The 22,313-nt window shown below is 39.8% G+C and overlaps 1 protein-coding gene across 1 annotated transcript; it reads right to left on the reverse strand.

Annotated features, from left to right (window-relative positions):
- Nucleotides 1-4,634: 4,634 nt before the first annotated feature.
- On the reverse strand, nt 4,635-20,496 carry LOC139141971 (uncharacterized). The gene is made up of 5 exons (XM_070711754.1): nt 19,758-20,496; nt 9,539-12,372; nt 8,934-9,047; nt 7,523-7,685; nt 4,635-6,978 (listed from the first exon to the last, which is right to left on the reverse strand). Exons 2-5 carry the CDS (start codon nt 12,305-12,307, stop codon nt 6,791-6,793), a joined length of 3,234 nt encoding a protein of 1,077 aa, XP_070567855.1. The 5' UTR covers nt 12,308-12,372; nt 19,758-20,496; the 3' UTR covers nt 4,635-6,790.
- Nucleotides 20,497-22,313: the final 1,817 nt, after the last annotated feature.

The following is a 22,313-nucleotide window of genomic DNA, read 5'->3' on the forward strand; positions in this document are numbered from 1 at the left end:
TCCAATAAAAACCTGTTGAAACTCAAAAAGAAAAGTTTCTGTTTATTACGTCAGTAATGTTGATACAATGTTTCGTTCTAAAAGTATGACTACATCAGGTGACACCTTTTCACCAGATCAGTAGACGTGGCTGGGTAAATTAATTTATCCGCTATTACCAAGCCACGCTACGAACAAAACGGAGAGCTATCAGTAGAACTCAAGTTTACTAGTGTGTGTACACACACACACACACACACACACACACACACACACACACACACACACACACACACACACACACACACATATATATATATATATATGTATATATATATATATATATATATTTTATTTATGTATATATATATATATATATATAATATATATATATATAAAATATATTATCGCGAATGGAATGTAATTAGCCACTTCGAAAATTTTCTCTTTATTGCGTCGGTAATGTTGACACGATGTCTCGTTCTAAAAGTATGACTACATCAGGTGACACCTTTTCACCTGATGAAGTCCTATTTTTAGGACAAAACGTTGTGTCAACATTATCACCCCAGAAACAGAACATTTGCAAACCAGATCAGTAGACGTGGCTGGGTCACAATTCATTTATCCGCTATTACCAACTCAAGTTTACTATAGTGTGTGTATACACACATACACACACTCACACACACACAAACATATATATATATATATATATATATATATATATATATATATATATATATATATATATATATATATATAAATATTAGTGGTAGTAGTAAGGAAAATTCGGTGTTTAGGATAAATACCGATAAAACGTAGTTGAACAGCTGTGGTGTTGACTAAACCAATTGATCCGCTGATACGGACAGCCGATTAGACAGTTGTCAATTATGTTAGCAGAGCAATTGAAGTTGTGAGTACACAGGTTGAAGTAGAGATGTTGATGACACAGAAAGTAGTCAAACGGTGTGTGGAGTCGATTCCTTATTTGTCATATCACAGTCAAAAATTAAAAAATAAAATAAATTGTTTTAAGATGCCCAACTCTCCCCTCCTTGATATGATGATGTGTGATAGTGATTAAAGTGTAATGCTACAGCGAGGAAAGTTTGTTATTAAACCAGGGCGTAAATGAGGTCTTCACAATATACCTTTTTGACAGCGTCTGCAAGATATTAGAAAATGTATGTCATTTGTACAAGTAATCTTGTTTCTGATAGAATAAATAGCGTTGGCAGTTGTACTGTGAAAGTTTTGCGTGTTTCTGCTATGATTACAAACGTTACACACCCCTCAAGCGATTTAAACTTAATAAACCCAACTTCTTTCATTGAACTTTTAAGGTGCTGTGAACTAACAGATCCCTCAACTTTGTGTGATGGCCTCGGTACATTGTTTTGACGTTTGGAGAATATGGCAGTCCATTGCAACCTTACTTTACAACAATTATCAAATCAAACTTCCATAGGCCCCAACTGTCTGAGCAGGTGATAACAAGCAGAAAAGAGCACTTTTAAAATATTGTTCATATAAGTTGACCGAGAGAAATAAGTGTCATGTCATGTCCACGATAGAACTTTTATAAAACTTTGAATACTTGGGGAAAATAGCTCCAATCTTTGAAAATATAGTAGAGGGTCAATATTTTTCTTGCAAACACTTTTGATGGTTCCCCTTTTTTTTGCGCAGCGTCATTTTGAAAAACACTGGAACCCCCCCCCTGGAATTTCTGTCCAGTCCCTTAGGTGGGACAGTCTTCAATTATTCCAGAAGTCAGAAGTCATGGTACATGGCACTTCCAAATGTGAACTCCACCCAAGGGTCTTATGGTGCAAAAGGTTAATCAATCAAATCAGATGAAAATTTAAGGGGTCACATTTTACGATTGATTAATGGGGGGGGGGTCAAACTTTAGAAAGTCAATTTGGAGCGGGATCATCTACCAATGGATATGGCATTGTCCGCTCACCCACGCTCAAACCAGGCTGTGCGTATTTACATAACTTTTGTGAATACTGAGTATCCTTGCATAAACGATGAATCACTAAGCTATACATTGTCAGATTTTGTGTTGCTGTTTACTACTGTGTTGATGTGAATGGACAATGGGGTGGGGGTGGGGGGCATACCCGTCCGAAGATGGTCCCTTCCATATCACATGATGCAAGCTCCAAGCCTGGAGCTTTTCCTTCATGATGCAAATTACATGGGCAACTTCCTGTACTATTTTTATCAGTTTTTGTAAAAAATCGCGCGAGTTATAAATGGCGAAAATAGCTTTTCCGGGGTAAATGACAACAAATTTAGCACAAATGTAAAAATCATCCTTGATGAACTTCCCCTCTAAAAGGGAGTCATCAATTTTTTGGTGCAATGGGTAGGGGGATATACTTATTTTGACTGATGCGCAGGAAGAATTTGCCGGCCCACACCTGGTCGTAATAACTGAACGCTCCCTTAGTGTGCAACTTCGAGAGAACAAAACATAGGGCCAAAGTCTCTGAAGCTACTATAGACATGGATACAAAATTAAGTATTTCCTGACTCTATGAAATTATCTCACTAAGGTCATCCTAGGGACATGTAAACCAAATATTAAAGCTGTCTGACCAGCGGTTTTGAAAAAACAAGCGACTCAACAGTTGACAGAGCTCTGCTGTGTTATGTAGAGAATAACCTTTTGTGACACATGTATTGATGAAGAAGGTAGATATCTTTGATAGCTCATTTCAGGATGACCTGACCAAAAATGGAAAAAAATTCCGTAAAAATACAGATTTGCATATTTCAACAGACTACCGGTATATTAGTCTATAATAGCAAATAAACGAGAGTTAATTACATTCTAATTAAAGTAAACAAGACTTGCTTAAATCAAGATTTACGTCATAAAAAACAGCATATCTGTCAGGTTATAAAGAATCTTGAGCTGGTTATCTTTTAATATCAGTATTTTCATTCTATTAACCAAGCACATTTTAACTTTCAAATTAACATTGTAAGTAAGTTCTGTTGAATAAGTTGAGACTACGTACTCAGAGAAAGCACACTGAAGAGACAAATGTTTGAAACTTAAGAAGTTCAAGGTCATCAAAAGCATCATAAGGAATCATGTTACACTTTCATTGCACTGTTTACACAGATTGCATAATTGCTATAAATAGCACATGAGGAATCTTACAGCCCAGCTTTACCATAAAAACCCTATCACTTTGACCACTCTTTTAATTGACCACTCTATTTTTTCCCCCAAAAAGTAATCTTATTTTATCCTTACCAAGTCAACCATAAATGGAAATTAGAACTTTCTCTATCTCTATTTATTTGACCACCCTATCATGACAAACTATTATGAACAATTTCTTTTAGATAACATAAATGGTGGTTCAGAATATATCAAAGTTGGGATTCAGGAAAGTTGCCTTTACATGTTTTAATCCTCAATTCACTATGAACTGTCAAAAAAAGTTGAACTTTCTGATAATTCCACACTAAAATTATTTTGGCTTTGACGATTTCCTAATTAATTCAATTATTTAAAAACATATTAATTATTTTTTTCTGGGTGAATTGATAGGGTTTATACAGTACAAGAATTACATACAATGTAAGTCAAACTTTAACCAAAAATGACAAAAAAAATTCTTAAAAATACACATTTGCATATTTCATCACAATTTGAACAAATCTAAGTTGGGTTATCCTTAGGGACCTGTATACCAAATAACAAAGCTGTCTGACCAGCGGTTATGAAGAAGAAGATTTTTTACCAAAAACACCTTTTTTGGCATTAATTTGCCTATTTTCAACAATATCAAAAAATCAAAATCATATTTTTCATCTACACAAGAAATATCAAATCAGTAAGTACTGCTGTTCTCAAGATATTTGAGTGGACGGACGCCTCACAAACGGACATACATACATACATATATACATACATACATACACACACACACACACACACACACACACACACACACACACACACACACCACACACACACACACACACACACACACACACACACACACACACACACACACACACACACACACACACACACACACACACACATACATACATACATACATACATACATACATACATACATACATACATACATACATACATACATACATACATACATACATACATACATACATACATACATACATACATACATACATACATACATACATACATACTGACGACGGACGCCGGACGGATACCCATCCCAATAGCTTCTATAGACTATAGTCTATAATGGCTAAAAAACTGATCTTCTCTTGTCACGTGATAGGTTTAGGCGAATCACGGCGGAGGATGACCATGTTGTGAGGAATGATCACAAATATACGCCCTCATAGAACAAATCATAAGTTTGTAAATATTCACTAATTTAGGGCCACAGGAAAGTACTTTACGAAATTGTAGAACATTCCCTCATACTCTGATTACTATGAGCCAATAAACTTCGTACGAAAGTTTTTTTTATATACCCGAAAGACTGACCTAAGTTGAACTTCACGTCAAATTTCTGAACATGGTCAGTTCCGAATGATTGTACCCAATCGGAATCGTTAAGTTGCCATTTCTAGTGTGCACGTGTAAACGGCACTTAGAAATCAAAATCAGTCTATACAATGTTTGGGAGGAAATATTTTTATTTTATATGTCTAACTGTAAATAGATCACAAGCGACGAATATAAATGCTACAAATTACAATTATTGCTATTTTTTGTACTACACCTTTCCACTTCATGTTTACGTTATACGTTGATTTTTTCAGTGTAAAGACATTCGTACAAAAACTATTAAATTGAAAGAACGATCTATTAGACCGTGATCTTTAAACTTCATTCAAACAAAGACGGGTGCCTACAAAGTACAAGCAGACGCCTGGGTGCAGATAATTCGGTTCATGCAATATGAAAATGAATAAAATATTCAAATATTGTAAAATGAGTACTACAGCCAGTGTAATTTTTTTTCCCTTGTTGCATTCTCTTTTTGTTTCTGTCTGATAATGCATATCTTCACTTTTAACGGTAGAAACGCAAAGATTTATGATTGCTCGCCAGTCAGAGTAGGTACTGCTAAAAATTGTAACGTCAAAGGGATGCTCTCTGAGAAACTGTTCGGTTAGCAACACGCTACGCGTCATGGGCAGAGTTTTCAATTTCTTACACTTGACCTTCGTTCTTAATGGTTTGTACACTACTGTGATTATCTCTTTCTATTGAATGTACACCTTTACTGTTCACATAGTACGCTAAATGAAAATAGAACCTGACATTTTCACACAAAAACATATCTACCAGACCATGACGTGTGTTAATCCGCAAACTTTATCAAACCTGTGGGTACATAAAATTTCGTTCTATAAAACTGTTCGTCAGGTTTCCTAGTGATACACCGTCCCGATGCAATATGAAAATAAATTATATATTGCACTGCAATTATTCTGGTATTTAGCGCGGAAGCCTCTTCCTCGCGAATTGTACTCCCCCTTCTTGTGTGTTGTTTTTTTCTTCCTATTCGCCTGCGAATGGATTCCATTTCATCGGTAAAAAAACACAGGATTTAGGTAAAAGCCCGCCGATTAGTTTTTGGCACTGCTGTGAATTTTCGTCTCCAAGAATTACGAAACATCTTGTCATTGCAATATTTATACAGTTGTTCGATTTCGATTCCATTTCATCGGTTAAAAAACACAGAGAAGTATGAAAGCCCGCCAATCAGATTTTGGTACTGCAATTGTCGCCTTTGTCCGTAAAACAATTCGGTTAGCAGTACGCCATTCGTCCTGAGCAGGTCTTGCAATTCCTCAAACGTTTACAATCAAAACAGTGTATATTACTCTAACAGAAATTTCTTGTCTTTGTACCTTATACAGCTCCCGAGGCCAGTTTGTGTAGTAAACGTTAATTCTTTCGAAGTGAACACTTTCATCGAGAAAAAGAACAGAGGGTCTTGAAAGCCCGCCAATCAGATTTTGGTACCGCAATTAATTGTCATCTCGAAGACGTGCGCCTTCGTCCGTTAAACAATTCGGTCAGCAGTACGCCATTCGTCACAAGCAGGTCTTTCAACTTCTCACACTTTAAAAATTGAACATATTTCTATTACTAAAATTTCTTGCCTTTGTACTCTTTATACAGCTCCTGAGGCCAGCTTGTGTAGTAAGCAATAATTCTTGCCGAGATAATATTTTCATACAAAAACTATGTACGACCGTGAAATGCTCTGATCTCCTAACTTCATTCACAACAAAGATGTCTACTCAAATCCTTTTACCATAGCTACTGCCATTCATGTGTCCACGTTACATTTCGTGCAAGTATGAACTAAAATTAAACAAGTTTTAAGGTATTTATCGCGGAATTTTGCTCCTCGCGATACAGCTTTGACATTCCTCTGTTCGTTCCATCTATTCTTCCTATCTGTCTGCGAAGACGATGACAAAAGTACAGAGACTCTGAGCCCGCCAATCAGTGTCGGTACTGCCACCAATTGTCGTGCCAAAGAGGTGCGTCCTCAGTGAAACAATTCGTTTAGCTGTATGCTGCTCTTCACAAGCAAGGCTTTCAATTTCTCACACTTTTGTTAATTTTCAAAGTACAGAGAGATTTGAAAGCCCGCCAATCAGTGTCAGCACTGCTATGAATTGTTATACCAAAGAACCCTATCCCCTGAGTTGTGTCAAACAATTCGGTTAACAATACGTTACACATCATAGGCGGTTTTTTTTTCAATCTCTCGATTTGTCAGTCATCGCGCTTCACTCCATGAAGACCAACTTCACAGCAGCCTGCCCTCTATGTGTGTGATGAGGTCATTTCGGTTAAATTCAGGGTCGTCTAGCAGTTCTATGAGGTGGCTGATGTTGGCGCCGGGGCCGCTGTTGCCCCAGTCTCTCAAGAGGGCGTCGCAAGGGTTGCTTTCCATCGCCAACAGGTGAACTTCATCCGCTGTCTTGCCAATGACAGCTGAAAGAATAAATGAATGATTGTTATCAGGAACTTTTGCATTTTTAGGTTGTCATACCACTACTTTTTGCTTACTTGGGTGAAAGTTTGCCGTTAACTCAGTACTGTTAATTATCGGGAGAAAAAACTGAAAAATAAATTATCAAAACTAAACAAACCAATAAATACCACTAGAACCCACGGAGCAATATACACCTACGCCTTACTTTTCCTAAGGATGGGACAAAAGTTTACTTATTTCTGTAGCTTCTGTGACATTTTCGTTTGTTGTTTTGTATTCCTTCTTTTGCTCATTTTATCTGCTAAACGATCGGTTTGTTGGCAATGGCGTGAAGTTGAAGATATTGGTTACTTTTTCCTGCGAAAATTAGTATTATTTTGTCTCGTTTCATCCAAAGCTCCATTCAAAACCTCTAATGGTTGTTCTTATTTGAAATGTGAATTAACCCAAGATGTTATGCAATCTTCTTTGTAGAATCATCTTTGTGGCAATATAGTTTCTCCGTACACCTGGCAGTCAGTAAATTATTTCAACGCCACCTACCGGCAAGCCCCGTCCAATCGGAACCTAGCGTCTGCCTGATGTTGAGGGCGTTGCAGATGTAGCGGTACAAATCGTGCGGTAGGTTCTTTACGTGGGTATCTCTCCTGACAAAGCGTTGGGGAGTCCTGTGACGCCCGTTCTCCGGTGGTTTCTCTTGATAAGCCTGACATAGCAAGATGGAGAGTAGTGATAAAAATTAGCACAATACAAATATTCTCTACTATACTTTAAGGTTCCAAGACAAGAAATTGTCCTTTTTTAAGCTAACAATTCTCTAGTAATTAATAAGCTAAGAACCCCGTAAATTATATATGTTCGGAAAGCCTTTTATGTCAGAAAAACTTCAAGAGCGGCCAATTTCATCCTAGTTCATTTCTTAAAAATTGTGCTTCAAAAAAACCAAGCAAGATATAAAAAATCTGACACACACTTTTGAAGAGCGTTGTGACAGCTTGCATTCCAGAAAGTTTGAGTCAGATATTTTGAAGAATTGAGACAAAACATGGGGAACACCGATTTTTGAAAGGTTATTCAAATTGCCTGTCACGTGATAGTTATGTAAACAATTGTGACACTGTTGTTACCAAAATGTTCCCTGTATCTAGGCTTTCGAAAAATGTATAATTTACGGGGATTCTGAGCTTATTAACCCCCAGATAATTGTTAGATTGAATTATCTTGGAACCTTAAACCCGCAAATAAATCTACGTCTTTGTACGGGCATTTTGCTGTTTGGCATTTGTGTGATATACAAAGAAACTTGGTTTTCACATTGTCATTTTTATCATAATGAACAATCGCTCCTTCTAAATTTAGTCTTGTGTAATAAAAGAAAATATGTTCGTTTTAGATTTCAAACAATGGTTTATTTGGCCACACTGGTTCCACACTTTCAACATTGCCGTCTGTACTTTCATTTTCTATGTGGAAAATTGTACAAGTACGCTTTATATAATAGACTGAACGCGTAGCCATTACACAAAATACACATTTCAAACCGTTGAGTGCCTGAAAAACATGCATGGTGAAATGTATCTCGTGTAATATATGCGAACTTGGGCCGACTGTTCTCAGAAAAAGGACTGTGTTTTCGTTATCCTGACATCAGGAGTTACACTGTTTTTACATCGCTGACATAAAACACTTCTGTATTTTCAAAATGTAACTCGTTGCTGTGACGTTTCCCTTCTATTCCCTTTTAGTCAAGGCCAGCAAAAAGCTACAACCACTCCAGGAATTCGACTAATTGCAAGAACTAAATAAATTTCAAAACTCGTCACAGGAAATATTTCGTATTTTCGTCTTACTTATGAACCAATCATGGGAGTGATTTCTGATTCGATTGGCGGTTCGGATTGAAATAAATGACGCCCATCGGTCACGTGATATCGCGACTGAAATATTCAATTACCTTTCCATCTCGGACCTGTACTCGCCTGCCGTTGCACCAAAAGGTCATCGAACTTAGCATATTTTCATCAGCTTTCGTACTGGCATCGAACATCTTAAGAATATGGATGGATTTCTGCAGAATGGAACATGATCACTGTAACTTCTACTTCCTAATCAATCACATTTGTACAGTTAATTGATTACTTAAGTGATTAATTAATTAATTCGATTGCTCATAATGTTTCATACACTTTCATGCATATTGTTTCACCGTCACATGAATTTGTATTGGGCATTTCATATTGTGATACGCATAACATTTTACTTATGTCCCCTGACAGTACCGTACTCAGGACATGTACTATATGCACCCAACCACTTGGTCAGTTTGTCACTAAACAGCAGTGTCCGTGGTTAAGATGCTCAGTGGATTGGTTAAGATTTCCGTGTAAATTAGCTACAGCAGTGTCCGTGGTTAAGATGCTCAGTGGATTGGTTAAGATTTCCGTGTAAATTAGCTTAGTAAGTCAGTCAGTCAGTCAGTCAATCAGCCATTCATGCGATCGTGCAAGTCAACTTTTAAAGCCACAAAATCGTCTCGAGACAAGAGATCAATACACATACCGTTCCTCGAGACGTCTTGGGAATATCGTGAGGTGAGGGGCATGGGCAAATCGGTCCCATGGTGTAGTTACACTTCTCAAAGTCCCGCTTAATGATCTTCTGCAGCCTCTCCTGCAGGCGAAGGACCACCTCCACTGGTTTGGAACGAGGCGCTGAACGCACCACCACCTCAATGGCGTTTTGCTCGCTCCTGAGTCGAAGTTTGTAAATGATGTCGTCACTGAACTGGAAACTCCCGAAGTCGTTGAACATACTGGCGTTCAAATCGCCGTGTTCGGTTCTGACGTCGTGGTCCCGTCGCAGGCACTGGCATATGAGCCGGAGAAAGACAGCCTGTGGATGAAACAAACCGAAGTCGACGTAGAGAACGATGTCCTCCGGTCTGGACTCCCAATCGCATAGGTGCATATCGGGATTGTGCGCTGGTAAGAGTTTCGGCACTGCGTACAGAGTTTCCGAGTCTGTTTTTACCTCATCGGGACTCCCGTCCTCCGTCAATTTTTCGCTAGTTTGTCCGATGCAGGATTCGGGTGAAGCGATTTTACACAGTAAGTCATTGGACTGCAGCATCCACAGCACCGAATCCACGACTCGATCGGTAGCACCGCATTCAACAGTTCTGCTCGGCGACTGTACGGCACGCTCGATGACGTGGCGGAGGAGTCCCTCTCGGCATATACCGGTCTCCTCCAGTTCGTGCCACTGGTCTTTGTAACCGTACTCTTGTTTCGCCACCGGAGGAATGTTGACGATCGCCGCCATGACATCGATCAGAAACTTTGGTTCAAAGATGATCACCTGTTTAAGCTCGTCATCATTGCACTGGTAAATTATCTCCCCGATCTTTTGGTAAAAGTTCAACATTTCTTGAAATTCGGTCTCAGAATTCATTTTGTAAAGAGGATCCTGGAGGACGATTTGCAGAAAGTGACTATAATCTCCAACAAACACGCCCTTTTCTCGTTGGGCTCTGATTTCGTTAAGGAAGGCCCAGTATTTTATGGGCCATTCTCTCTTCATGTAGTCCGCATTTTTCGCCCGGTGCCACACTTCCCGACGAAGTTTATTGAGATCTTCGTCGGCGCTTGTCCTGTCGACGGAATTTTCGATTTGGAACAGCGGCGAGTTGTCGTTGTCGTTCCAGACAACGATGTTGCGGTACTTGCGTGGGAGACGTTTTGTTAAAGAGTTAGCGATGTTTGCCCGCTCGCCCGGGCTCACCGAGTCCCTGTGCGTCCCGACGATGAAAATTGAGGCGTTCGGGTGTTCGGTATGGGTGTCGATGGAATTCAGCCAATAAAGAATAGTTTGGAAAGCAGCATCAATGTCCGCCTTGGCCTCTAGCAAATTAAAAACAACGATATATATAGACTGGCTGTACATAAAAATGTGGTGAGCAAAATGGTACAGAGGATGTCCCGCGAAGTCCCGGATGGTGAGCTTTGTTCGTTTTCTGGGCATCACCAGAGCTTTTATCACGTGACTGGATTTGACGGAGCCAGAACTCGAGGTCTCTGTCCCCTTTTCGGCCGTTTTTCTCTCGCCGCGGGAGCCGTAAGAAATGTGTAGCAGTTCCACCATGACCACGAAGAGTGTAGCAAAGACGTACTGGAGAGAGTAACCGCTTGGCCATTGCCATCCACAGATTAACGCCAGCAAGATACCCGATGGAATTCCTGCGACGTAGGTGAAAAATCTCCAACCCTGTTTGCCGAACTTTGCTTTGATCTCACCAAACAAACTGACATACAACTGCCTACCAAGGAAGAGTCCGTTGCCATGGGTGATGCCGACGCCCAGTCCTAGAATAAAACTGTACAGCCAGACTCTGCTTGACGAATTCATCTCGTGCGCGACTGAAATTATAGGGACGATAATGTACGAATGGAATCCGGTCTCTTTGTGACTTCCAAGGCCCACTAGCGTACCAATCATAAATAGAAACACATGATAAATACCTTCGTTGCCAAAGAACGTGAATTCGGTTTCGCTGAGCGACGGTGGAACCATTACGCAGAGAGAGATAGCCATCCCTGTGCCGAGTGAGGCGCCGAAGGACAGTCCTATAAAACTGTCAACTGAAGCCCCGATGAGAAAACTGGCCACAAGGGCTGTGAGGGCGCCGTAGTTGTCTGAGAGGAGGAACAAGGATTCGTGGAGACGAAACCGGATGATGGCATCGGATAGGACGGCAAGAGCATAGATGCCTATCGCAATTCCGAAGCCGTCGCGGACACCGAATCCGACGGCTGATATTCCGAAAGTGCCGATTAAGAGAAAGGCAAACCACGGTAAAAGGTCCGGCAAACCACACCTCATCCCGACGTAATAAAGTAACATCTTTGTTGAAGTGATGAGAAATATTTTTATCATAGTCTTAGCATAATGGAACGCCTTCTTGTGTGTCTTAGAGAGTCCCTTTGGTTTCAGAATCCGGAGTGTGTGTTCGCCGACCGCTTCCTCAAACTCGTTGCTGCTGCTGTTGTCGATGACTTGCCAAGCATCGTTCACGTGGCTGGCATCAACGAAGTCGTGGTCGATACCAACTGTGCTGACCTCGTTAGGGTCAAAGGCCTGTCGACTCAAGGCTTTGCGCAGACTAGTCTTTCCCTGTCGTTCTTTCCCAACGATGTTGATAATACTTCTATGGCACTGCTCCTTTCCGGTTTCTATGGCGATATTCTGAGCTTTCCGTCCCTCGGGTCCTGCAACATAACCAGTGCCGGGCGTCAGGCCCATCTCGTAAATTGCTCGGCTTTCTTCGGACATCTTCCGAAGCACTTCCCGTCGTCTGCAGCGATAATCTGGTTTTTCTTAGTCACGCCATGTTTACTCTGAAAAACAAACACAATAAACATACGTATTTACATGGACCGAAAAAAGCGACGAAATGGGTAAAGTTAAAGTTACGAAAAACAGCCTTCAATAAGAACGTAAGTTGCTGTCACGGGACACCGTTTCATAAAGCAGTGTCGGTCAAGCATTTAAATATGTACTAAAAAGAAATACGATCTTCACCTTGTTTCACCGTGGTTTGCCTTTCTCCCAAAAATATAAACCCGATTTATTTTGACAAAAGCAAGTTTGCCAAAGAAGAGCTTTCTTCTCAGTTTTGAAAGTCATTGGGTACAAATGTGTATGTAGACAAGAGGTGAGATTTGCAGAACAATTATGATGGCATTAGTCAAATTAGTTAAACCAGTACGTACCTCGAAATAAAAACAAAACAAAACAAATTTTCAAAAAAGCTTTCTTATAAGGAAACTTTAAATCAGTCCCTTCGAAATCGAGTCTTAGAATAAACAATGGTTAAAGTGCAAAATGTCGTACCAGAGAAACATGTTACCCAATATTTCCCTACTGAAAATCATGGCCGCCACCCCTGTGTGACCTCTACGGGAAATTGAACTGTCGATTTTCACGAGACAAGCCATTGAAAACTGTAGTTATTCCATGAGCTAAAAAAGAACCCCGACAAGTGGTAGGCCAAAACTGCATTGTAAAAGTTTGAGGTGGTAAATATCTGTCTCCGAGGCGCATGCTAGGTCCATATGAAATGTACACACAGACTGAAGGCGTGAATGTAGGTCGTTGTCTGTACGTCTATCAATAGTGGCGATGGTGACGTCTTCAGAACTTTTGTCTTGATGCTCTTTCCTCTACAATTCTTGCGATGTTTTTGTGTTGCAGTGATTCTGCTCTAAGGAGAACATGATGAATACCTTTTCTAAGGCGCCCTGCGTACGGCAATTGTACTTCTTGTGCGGTGTTTCCCCGGGAGGCAACCTACCGGTACACTTTTAGGCTTAGATTTCTTTTTCAAACCACTGAGTTTAAGTCATTAACTCCTTATCGCCATGTTGACATACAGTAAATGCCACATCATACGTCAAGTTGTGTTTACTTGACAATACTTGACAGTGACATTTGACTTACGCGCTGGAAAACCCAATGTTTTGACATATTTCAAGATATAAGTTTAAGGAAATTCAAAAGAAATCCCTTGTCAATTACTTGAAATAAAACTTTCCTCCATGAGTGTTCTTAGTAACTCTTGGAAGTAATTTTCCACGTGAGCCGTGCTTTACATATAAGAGACGACATGCCAATTAGTCGACTACTATTTGTCTGTGAATCCGGCGCCTGAGAAGGCTTGTATTTGTATATTTTCGGCTGGATTTCGTTTTACCAGCACGATCAAGGCGACAAAACTTGCTGGAGTTTATTCCAATCATCTGTCAAGATATTAACAAGCTAAAAGATTTGCGGAAAGTCTTGCACGAGGGACTACCAAACACTGAGTTTCTACAGAAAGACCGTTAGATATTTTTTTATCTTTCTAAACATGACGTCATTGACCTTGTGACCTCACACAATATGACGATACCGATGAAGCCTGTGACGTCTTTAGTGACTGTCCCTCTGAGGTGCGATGAATTCCAACAAGGAAAGAAAGTCACGACGCGTGCTTATTAGTGAATGGCGGGAAATGTTCGCTGATTTTTACCATTATGTTACCTCATAGCGTCCACTATAATCTATTATGTTACTGGCGTCCATTTCTGTGTCAACATTGCAGGATTTTTTTCAAAAAGCTCTGGCGAACATCAAGACTGATCATGATGACTTGCTGCCATGCACCACATAAGTAGAATACACATATATATTGTTACGATGTCCCATAGATCAGATTTTTGTACTTGGTCGAGAGAAGTAAAATAGTTTGCCTTGAGAGTTTCATACTCTATTATGATATGTTTTCAAGATTTAATGCAGATAATAATGGTCATTGTAATGAACGGAGACTTGTCGCTATCGTCCATGGTACCTGTGTACCTATCTGACGCTTCGTGGACTTAGTGAAACGTACTGGTTGACAGTCTTTGGTAAACAGGTGTCCGTTTAATACTACAGGCCAGTACAGTGCGAGGGCGTATCGCGTTACAAGGCAAACATGAAAAATCGCACACTCAATATGCAATGGCATGGTGTATGATTATACATCATAGTCTGTTATACCACACAAGGGGGTCGAGTTTATATTAACTTTAATAGACTTGCCCCAAATCTTGTGAGCATATAACAGAATAAATTGAAGGAATAAACTTCAGCAGACTGTCGTGCTATGTGATAGGTTGTTGCACAGATCGTGGGGTGAACAGCCGGCCGAACACAGTGGCCCACAGCCAGTAACTGCTGCCCAGAAAAGCAAAGCGACTGGGGGCCAGTCTAATATTAACTGACCGTCAAAACAAAGGTCACTTGTTTCATGTTTTCCAGCTGCACACTGTTGCGCGTTGTAATATCTGTGTTTATCTGTCTTTCCATCGGTCTTCTTGCAAGCTTTACATTGTATGTGTAACGTTGTATTGTACACACATCTATAACGCGATATATATATATATATATATATATATATATATATATATATATATATATATATATATATATATATATATATATACAAGTATGTAGTATGTACATGAGAAAACTAGTCACAACTTGAGGAAATATGAAATATTTGGGGCGACAAAAAGGACCCACCGTATAATGGTATGTGTTGGGTCACTTTTTCTCGATCGTATACATGTATTTCGCGAGTGTGATTGGCTAAAATATTTATACCTTGTATTAGCAGTGTAAAACTTACCCTTTACATGCCAGTATTTTAAGTTGTCATAAATCTCTCCGCAGTCACGGTTTGGCGCTGGCCTGGAATTCACTCAAATATTTGGAATACTATAGCAAAAATTCATGGAGAGATTCTGGACAATGGTTTTACTCGACGGGGCGTTTGTTGAAGCGAGGCCAATGACTGTTTACCTTTCACACATCTGTCACACGACGGGGCCTCGTTTCCTGTAGCCGTTGTGAGTTAAAGGCTTTTAATAATGTGTGCTAACACAGAATCACCTAGCAAGGTGAACAATATTGATGAATGACTAGAGATGTTTGAGCGGGCACAGGTACGCAGTGACGGCAAATAATCCTCTTGTCACAGGAAGTTAGCGTCTATTTCATTTTCAGATAGATTGAAACTACATACATTAGACCTAACACCTTCCATGAGTTTCCATTGCCAGCTACAGAATACCCGGGCAGACGACCTGTGCACAGAAAACTCGGGCTCTCCTTAATGCACTGTTGTGATTTTTTCCAGGTGGTTGCGCAAACGGCTGTTTATCAAGTGTCTGCAGTATAGGCCCTCGTTGGCGGGGTTGACTGCCAGATCGATCTCGTACTCGATGCTCTGCCACATTGAATACCCCAAAGGTGTATGAAATAGCATTGCAATATCCACACATGACCCCCCGCGATTTTATTCAAACGGCCGTGTGCTCAAACAAAATGATCAGAATTATATTGTTGTCTACTTTGGGAAGAATCGGAAATTGAAGAACCTTCTCAAACAAATCACGTCAGTGAACAGATTTTGTTGTGCCCTTTTGAGGAAATCAATATTGCTTTGAGTTCCAATGCAGAGAAATAAGAGGGCACAAAACAACTGTTGTAGTCGTTTGAGATGCGTTGTAATGCACCTACCACCTGGATATAATCACCTTCCCGAATCTATCAAAATATGCCATCGACCTTGACATGCCAAAATGAGGCCGTTAATGGCTTTTGCCATGCGCACCAGCAGCTGCAGGTATAGCGTGCAGTTAATCCACAACACGAACGACAGTTTAAACGCATTCTGTCGATAAAGCTTTCAAACTCAAGTTTACTGTCCTCCCAAACGAGACCAAAAAGTGGAAACAGAAGAAAAAGTCATGAACATGATGTTTACAAAAATTCAAAGTCAGATGCGGCGATCATCCCGAGCAGCTCCCTATTTACTACCAATATTTTCCTACAGGGGTGTGACGCTAAAGTTGAATATTGACTGAGTGTTATGGATTTTCTTTACAATTTACAGTTTCAGTTATTCATTATCTAATTCGTGTGTTCATAGAGAAAGCGTAACGTAGTTGTCTAGAAAGCCTTTGAATCAACGCTGACCGCATTCAACAACTGCGCACACTCCTGCCTATGGAATTCGCCCCGTCATCGCCGCGCCTTAGATTTCATTTTGTGTGAACATCGTCTATTGCAGTGGATATTCGTACAGTTGAAAGCCGAAGGCATGAGCTCGGGGCGCTGAAAATAGATGTGCCAGCACTCGTTCCCAATGCCGCGCCACCTCATAAGTAAATTAACGATGTCAAAAGGCTATAACAGCACAACTGATTGTTTGACAGTCCATATGCGGATTCGGAACATATTTATCTGAAATTTGAAATGTAAATATGAAAACATATTGCAAAGGATTCATCTTGTTTTGAGTTCACAGAATAGAAGTTGTATCCAGATTAGTGATGCTGATCATTACAAGAAACAGGCTCGTTTTCAACAATCCGGCAGACAGATGAGCTGAGTGTATGTTGTACTTTTATGTTCTTATATTTTGATATAAAAATTTGTCCATGTAGTGTATTAACGCTCAGTAGGAACAAGGATGAAAATTTTCGTACCACCAAACTAAAAGCTCAGGACAGATATTCGGACTCTCAAATTTCTACAATTAGTTGCTAATCTATCACTTATCGGGGCTCATTTTACAGCTCTTGGAGAAAAACTTTTCACCGTCTTAGCTTTTCGAAAATCCCAAATTAAATTTTTCCCACAGAGTTAACACAGGAATGGCGGCGATTTTGAATTTTAAATATCAGAAAATGTTGGATAATTTGTTTCCCTAGTTCCAAACTTTGCACGGTGACGCCTGATTTATATTCTCGATTAGGTAAAAGGAAGGTTGAAGGTTTCACTGAGGAAAGTTTGAGCAAAAGTTTAAATCTTTCACTTTAGAGGCGCATACTACCTTAAAATATATATGAAGGGGCAGTTCTTGCAAAGAAGGATATATACGTATAATGGTCCCGCATTACTTAAATAGTCTCAGACTGAATGGATTACAATATACTGAAAAGTGGTACTGATTGTTATGCTTGAATACGTTTACGTTTTTGCCCTATTATGGGAGCTGAGGTGTCGTGCTTACACATAGAGGCCTCGTGACTGGGGAAAAACCAAAGTTGCCACAAATAACGCCAGACCAACCCCCGGAGACCGACCCTTTCTAAAGAACCCAGCGTGAGACGATATCTTCCGGGTCTGTGGATTGCTTTACGTTGAATCGACTGCAAATCATCCGTCATAACGGTGCACTTTTACTTGCTGGTTTATTTTGCAAATCACTCTAAACTACCAGCTCAATTTGTCGCTCTATATTGAAACCCTAGAGGAGGCAAAATGACCGCGTAGATTGTCAACCAGTATATGATCAGCACACGTTGATGAAAAAGTATATGTTCTTAGACACACAGTAAAAAAACCTTGAGGTTGAATGGAGAGATATTCTTTAACGCACACAAATACCTTTTCCCTTTGCACTCGAGATAATCGTTGCGTAACTACAAGATAGATAGACTCATGCTATCTCCATTCAAGACAGATAAATCAGAATACAGGATGCACTGCATGGTATGCTGTAAAAAGCCTGGCCATGCATGAATGCACTAAGATTTGTTTGATTGGATCTCAGCGAAAAAATACGGTGAAATATGCAAGAGGACATTGACACCAATATTGTGCTCGCGCATATACCATAGATACAGTCATATGTCATAATCACCCGTCGCATATGAAGTGAATTGCCAGTTACATCTAGTTACGCAACGATTATCTCGAGTGCTAAGGTAAAAGGTTTAAATTATAAACAATGTCAACCTCGGAGCTATTTAGATTTAGCGATCTATTTTCGAAGGATAAAAGTCAATATCCAAAAGATCATCGCAATCTGACTCAAATATACACTATTGGGCTAACAAACGATAAAAAACAAACTATGAGGTAAATTAAAAATGTGTCCATCATTAGCATTCGACCGTCAGTAGCATTATCATCAATGACATAAGCGGAATAACAAATATTTTGAAGAAGCAACAGGAAGTAAGTGATTGAAGGCATTAATCTTATCATATTTATTTTCAGTCTTTTTGACGTCATTTGTAAGTAAACTTCTGAATTCTAACTGTATGGACAAAATTCTCTCTCTCTCTCTCTCTCTCTCTCTCTCTCTCTCTCTCTCTCGTAGTATAGGCTGGATTTGCCAGCTACCCTCGGCGTTTGGTAAAGTATTTCGAATAGCTGCGAGAACTAAGTAGGTCCGCGAAATCATGATCATGACTATTTAAAGGAAGTGGCAAAAATTCAAAAAAGTTGAAAGACAGGAAATGATTGTGAACGAAGCAGGAAGGTCTTACTCACAGCACGTGTAAGTTGATATTAAGTGACTATCTACTTCATTGTCCACGACGTACAGTGGGTTTCAATTCAGTGCCAATACAGTTTTAGATGAGGAAACAACTTCTAATTATTAAAACAGCTAACTTGTATCAAGGACAATAAACTTTTCAGCTATCGGTCCAGACAGACTTTTCCCATTCTAGGTTACTGTAACTAATGAATGAGTCGGTGACTTTGACATTAGAGGTGTTTACCCCAAGCTAATCGTTTATATTTTACAATGTATCTGTCTCACACAATGAGTTATGGTACCAAATTGAAACACGGCTTTTTAAAACAAACAATGAACCATCGGTTACAGTTTTCGCATTGCCAATGTTGCCAAATCAGGAATACTTGATGATAACTTTTTTACAAAAATATTGTCTGTTTTATTTGGAATAATGAAAGAACTCGGTGTAAAATGAAAACGTTCACGAGCCTCTCTGAAAAAGGACATTTGCAAAAGATCGAAAACCATTGCTGGAATACGAGGTGGTGTTTGAGTGGGTCATTTTGTCGTCATTTGCGCTCAATTTTCAATCGAGGATATCAGTTCTTTAGCTGGGTGACCATGAACCGACATCCGTATCAAAATTTCAAATTGCTTTTGGGAAGTGTTTGTTGTGCAGACACGAAAGATATTAGCAGTGATTACCTGTTCTTCGCAAGCCTCTTTTGGCAACTTTGGCTTTGAATGGCCAACAATATGATACAATAATACTATATTTATGTCATAACGTCACGTTCCGACCCTCTCCAATGAAGCTATGCCATGCCCCGAACTCGATCCCCTAATCGAATGCCGATCGCTCGCCTTCTTGTCGAGCATAACAATAATTCGATGACCCTGTCAAGAAATCTCTGGAGATACAATATTCACTTTACTTACATAAGTTTGGACGTCAGCCACATATGTTTTCCTACATCAATACATCGGTCGCCGTACGTACAGACACGCTGTTCCGATATACTCTTTCAGCTGGACCGTGAGCAACTTACTACTAAGGCTGAGAGCGACGTAGACTTCTGTGTTTACACTACGCTGGTCGTTGGAAGTTTATCAACAACGTACTCTAACCTCGTGTATCCCGTCAACTTCTCTGGAGGGACTTCCCCGTCCTGCCACCCTAAGTCATTTTCATGATATAGGCCTACACGTCTCTTGATGACGCACATATGTGATTGTCTACACACTGGAGACTGCACACTATACGTGCTACGTGCTATTATACCTTCAGAGGAGTTAAACGAACACGTTAATAAACTGCTGTATGAAAATCGACGAGCGCTGGGCGTTCACAATGCACTCCATACTACGTCTGAAGAGATGGTCACCGGAAATGACGTCACATTGACAATCCGTCCACATGTTGGACGTTAAAGAAACCATGAGTTTCCTTTTAAATGTGACTCACCGTTTGTGTCAATAAGAATAGATCTTAAAATAGCGCTATCAAAAGCGTAGGCCGATAAACTTCAATCTAGGCTGCATGACCGGGAAGGTCATCACACATGTACAAGATCACCCAGCGACCAAATCAGATATTAACACGGTATGGTCGAAGTTCCCAAACGAGGTACAGGGACTGCATGTAACCAATTTGCATCTGGTAAACTCGAGTCAGAACAGGTTGTTGGTAAGGGAGCCGTCATTATTTACGGCCTGGGGGGTCGGAGGAATTGCTTTAAAAACTCCTAAATTTCGAGTAACCCCCCTGCCAACCATGACGTGTTTGAGTATTCCCCCTCTCTGCTACAGAAATTTTGAGTGACCCCCCCAAAGAAATTTGGAAAGTTAAATATCTATACAGTAAAATGGATTGCTGCTGCGACAGGCCCTGTACAGACCCTGATTAAACCCTGTGGTACAGGTCTGTGTTGGAAAGAGGTTCCATTGCTGTGACAGGGGCTGATGTACAGGTCTGTATCCAGTGCTCTGATGACATGCAGTGTTCTCCGTAGGTTTTTTACAAGAGGGCGAAGATGTGGCGCGAAAGCACCACAAGCGACCGCGCAAGCGGTCGTGGGAGGGGAGGTCCTGCCGTTAAAGCTTTTGAAAAATAGAGATTAAAATGATGTTATTTGGTGGCACTTGGGAGTATTTTTTTCAGATTTTTTTCGTATAAAAAACTCAAAGGAACAGAAATCTGAGACAGTATTCCAAAACTTATATTCCAGTTCACTGGTTTCAATGAAGATTAAAATTTTTGAAAACGAAAAAATAGAGACAGACATACATTTATTCACAAAATTTATTATTTATTATTATTTTCCTGCAATAAAAGATGGGTTTGTTGTCAAGGCATTCCACAGGTTTTAAACTTTATAGAATCAGAATTAGCTTGCTTTATACATTTTCCCCTATCGGTAACCTATACAATGTAGAATATAGAAAGCAGACGTTTCTCATGAATGATCAGGCAAGTATATCAATCTTTAATCAGGAAATACTGAAAAATGTACTCAGTACTAGCCTCTAACATAAGGCTTGCCACGTCGAATAGCTGATCATTCTCGTCTGAAGATCACAATAACGTGAAACACATAGTGTAATGAAATTTTAGTTTGTACTTGAAACCACCTGTATTATGATATATATATATATATATATATATATATATATATATATATATATATATATATATATATATATATATATATTGTGTGTGTGTGTGTGTGTGTGTGTGTGTGTGTGTGTGTGTGTGTGCATATACCGGGTATGAACATACATATCTCAAGCATACATATTGCTGTTCTTTACTATTATTGTTGTATTAATTCATAACTTCACTAAATGCTTCGGTACATATCAACAAAACTGAGTATCCCCCTCTTGTTCTCCACTTTTGAGCAACCCCCCTTGTAGCTTTCGATTTTTTTAGTGAACCCCCCTCAGATTCCTCCGACCCCCAGGCCATAAATAATGCCGGCTCCCTAACGTTAATTTCAGTTGTTAACTTAAAATTGAATAGAAAAAAAAACAAATATGGGCCACTGACCTATGACACTGGCGTTTCTAGGTCACTCAGAGCTCGAAGGCTACGTATAAAAGGATATTGTACCGTCGTACATAGTACTGCCCACTGATGTATTTTACAGTATTCTTTATGTATTCGTTTTGAGGGAGCCATCATTATTTACAGCCGGGGGGTCGGAGGAATGTACGGGGGATCCCTCACAAAATTGAAAACTTAAAGGGGGTTGCTCAAAATGTGGAGGGGAAGAAGGGGGATTACTCAATTTTTTCGTGCGAAACTAATTGAAACACCTCTCAGATTGCACCATTCCACACATTTTCTCAAAATTTTCGATGCCAGAGGGGGCACCTCTTCTCGTGCTCTCCCCTTTGGGGTATTCTACCAGTTTACTTGTAAAAGACAAATTGAAAACACATCTCAGATTGCACCAGACTGCACCATTGCATACATCGATTTCTCAAATGTTT

Source organism: Ptychodera flava, chromosome 10, assembly GCF_041260155.1.
Source record: "Ptychodera flava strain L36383 chromosome 10, AS_Pfla_20210202, whole genome shotgun sequence".
Classification (NCBI taxonomy): domain Eukaryota; kingdom Metazoa; phylum Hemichordata; class Enteropneusta; family Ptychoderidae; genus Ptychodera; species Ptychodera flava.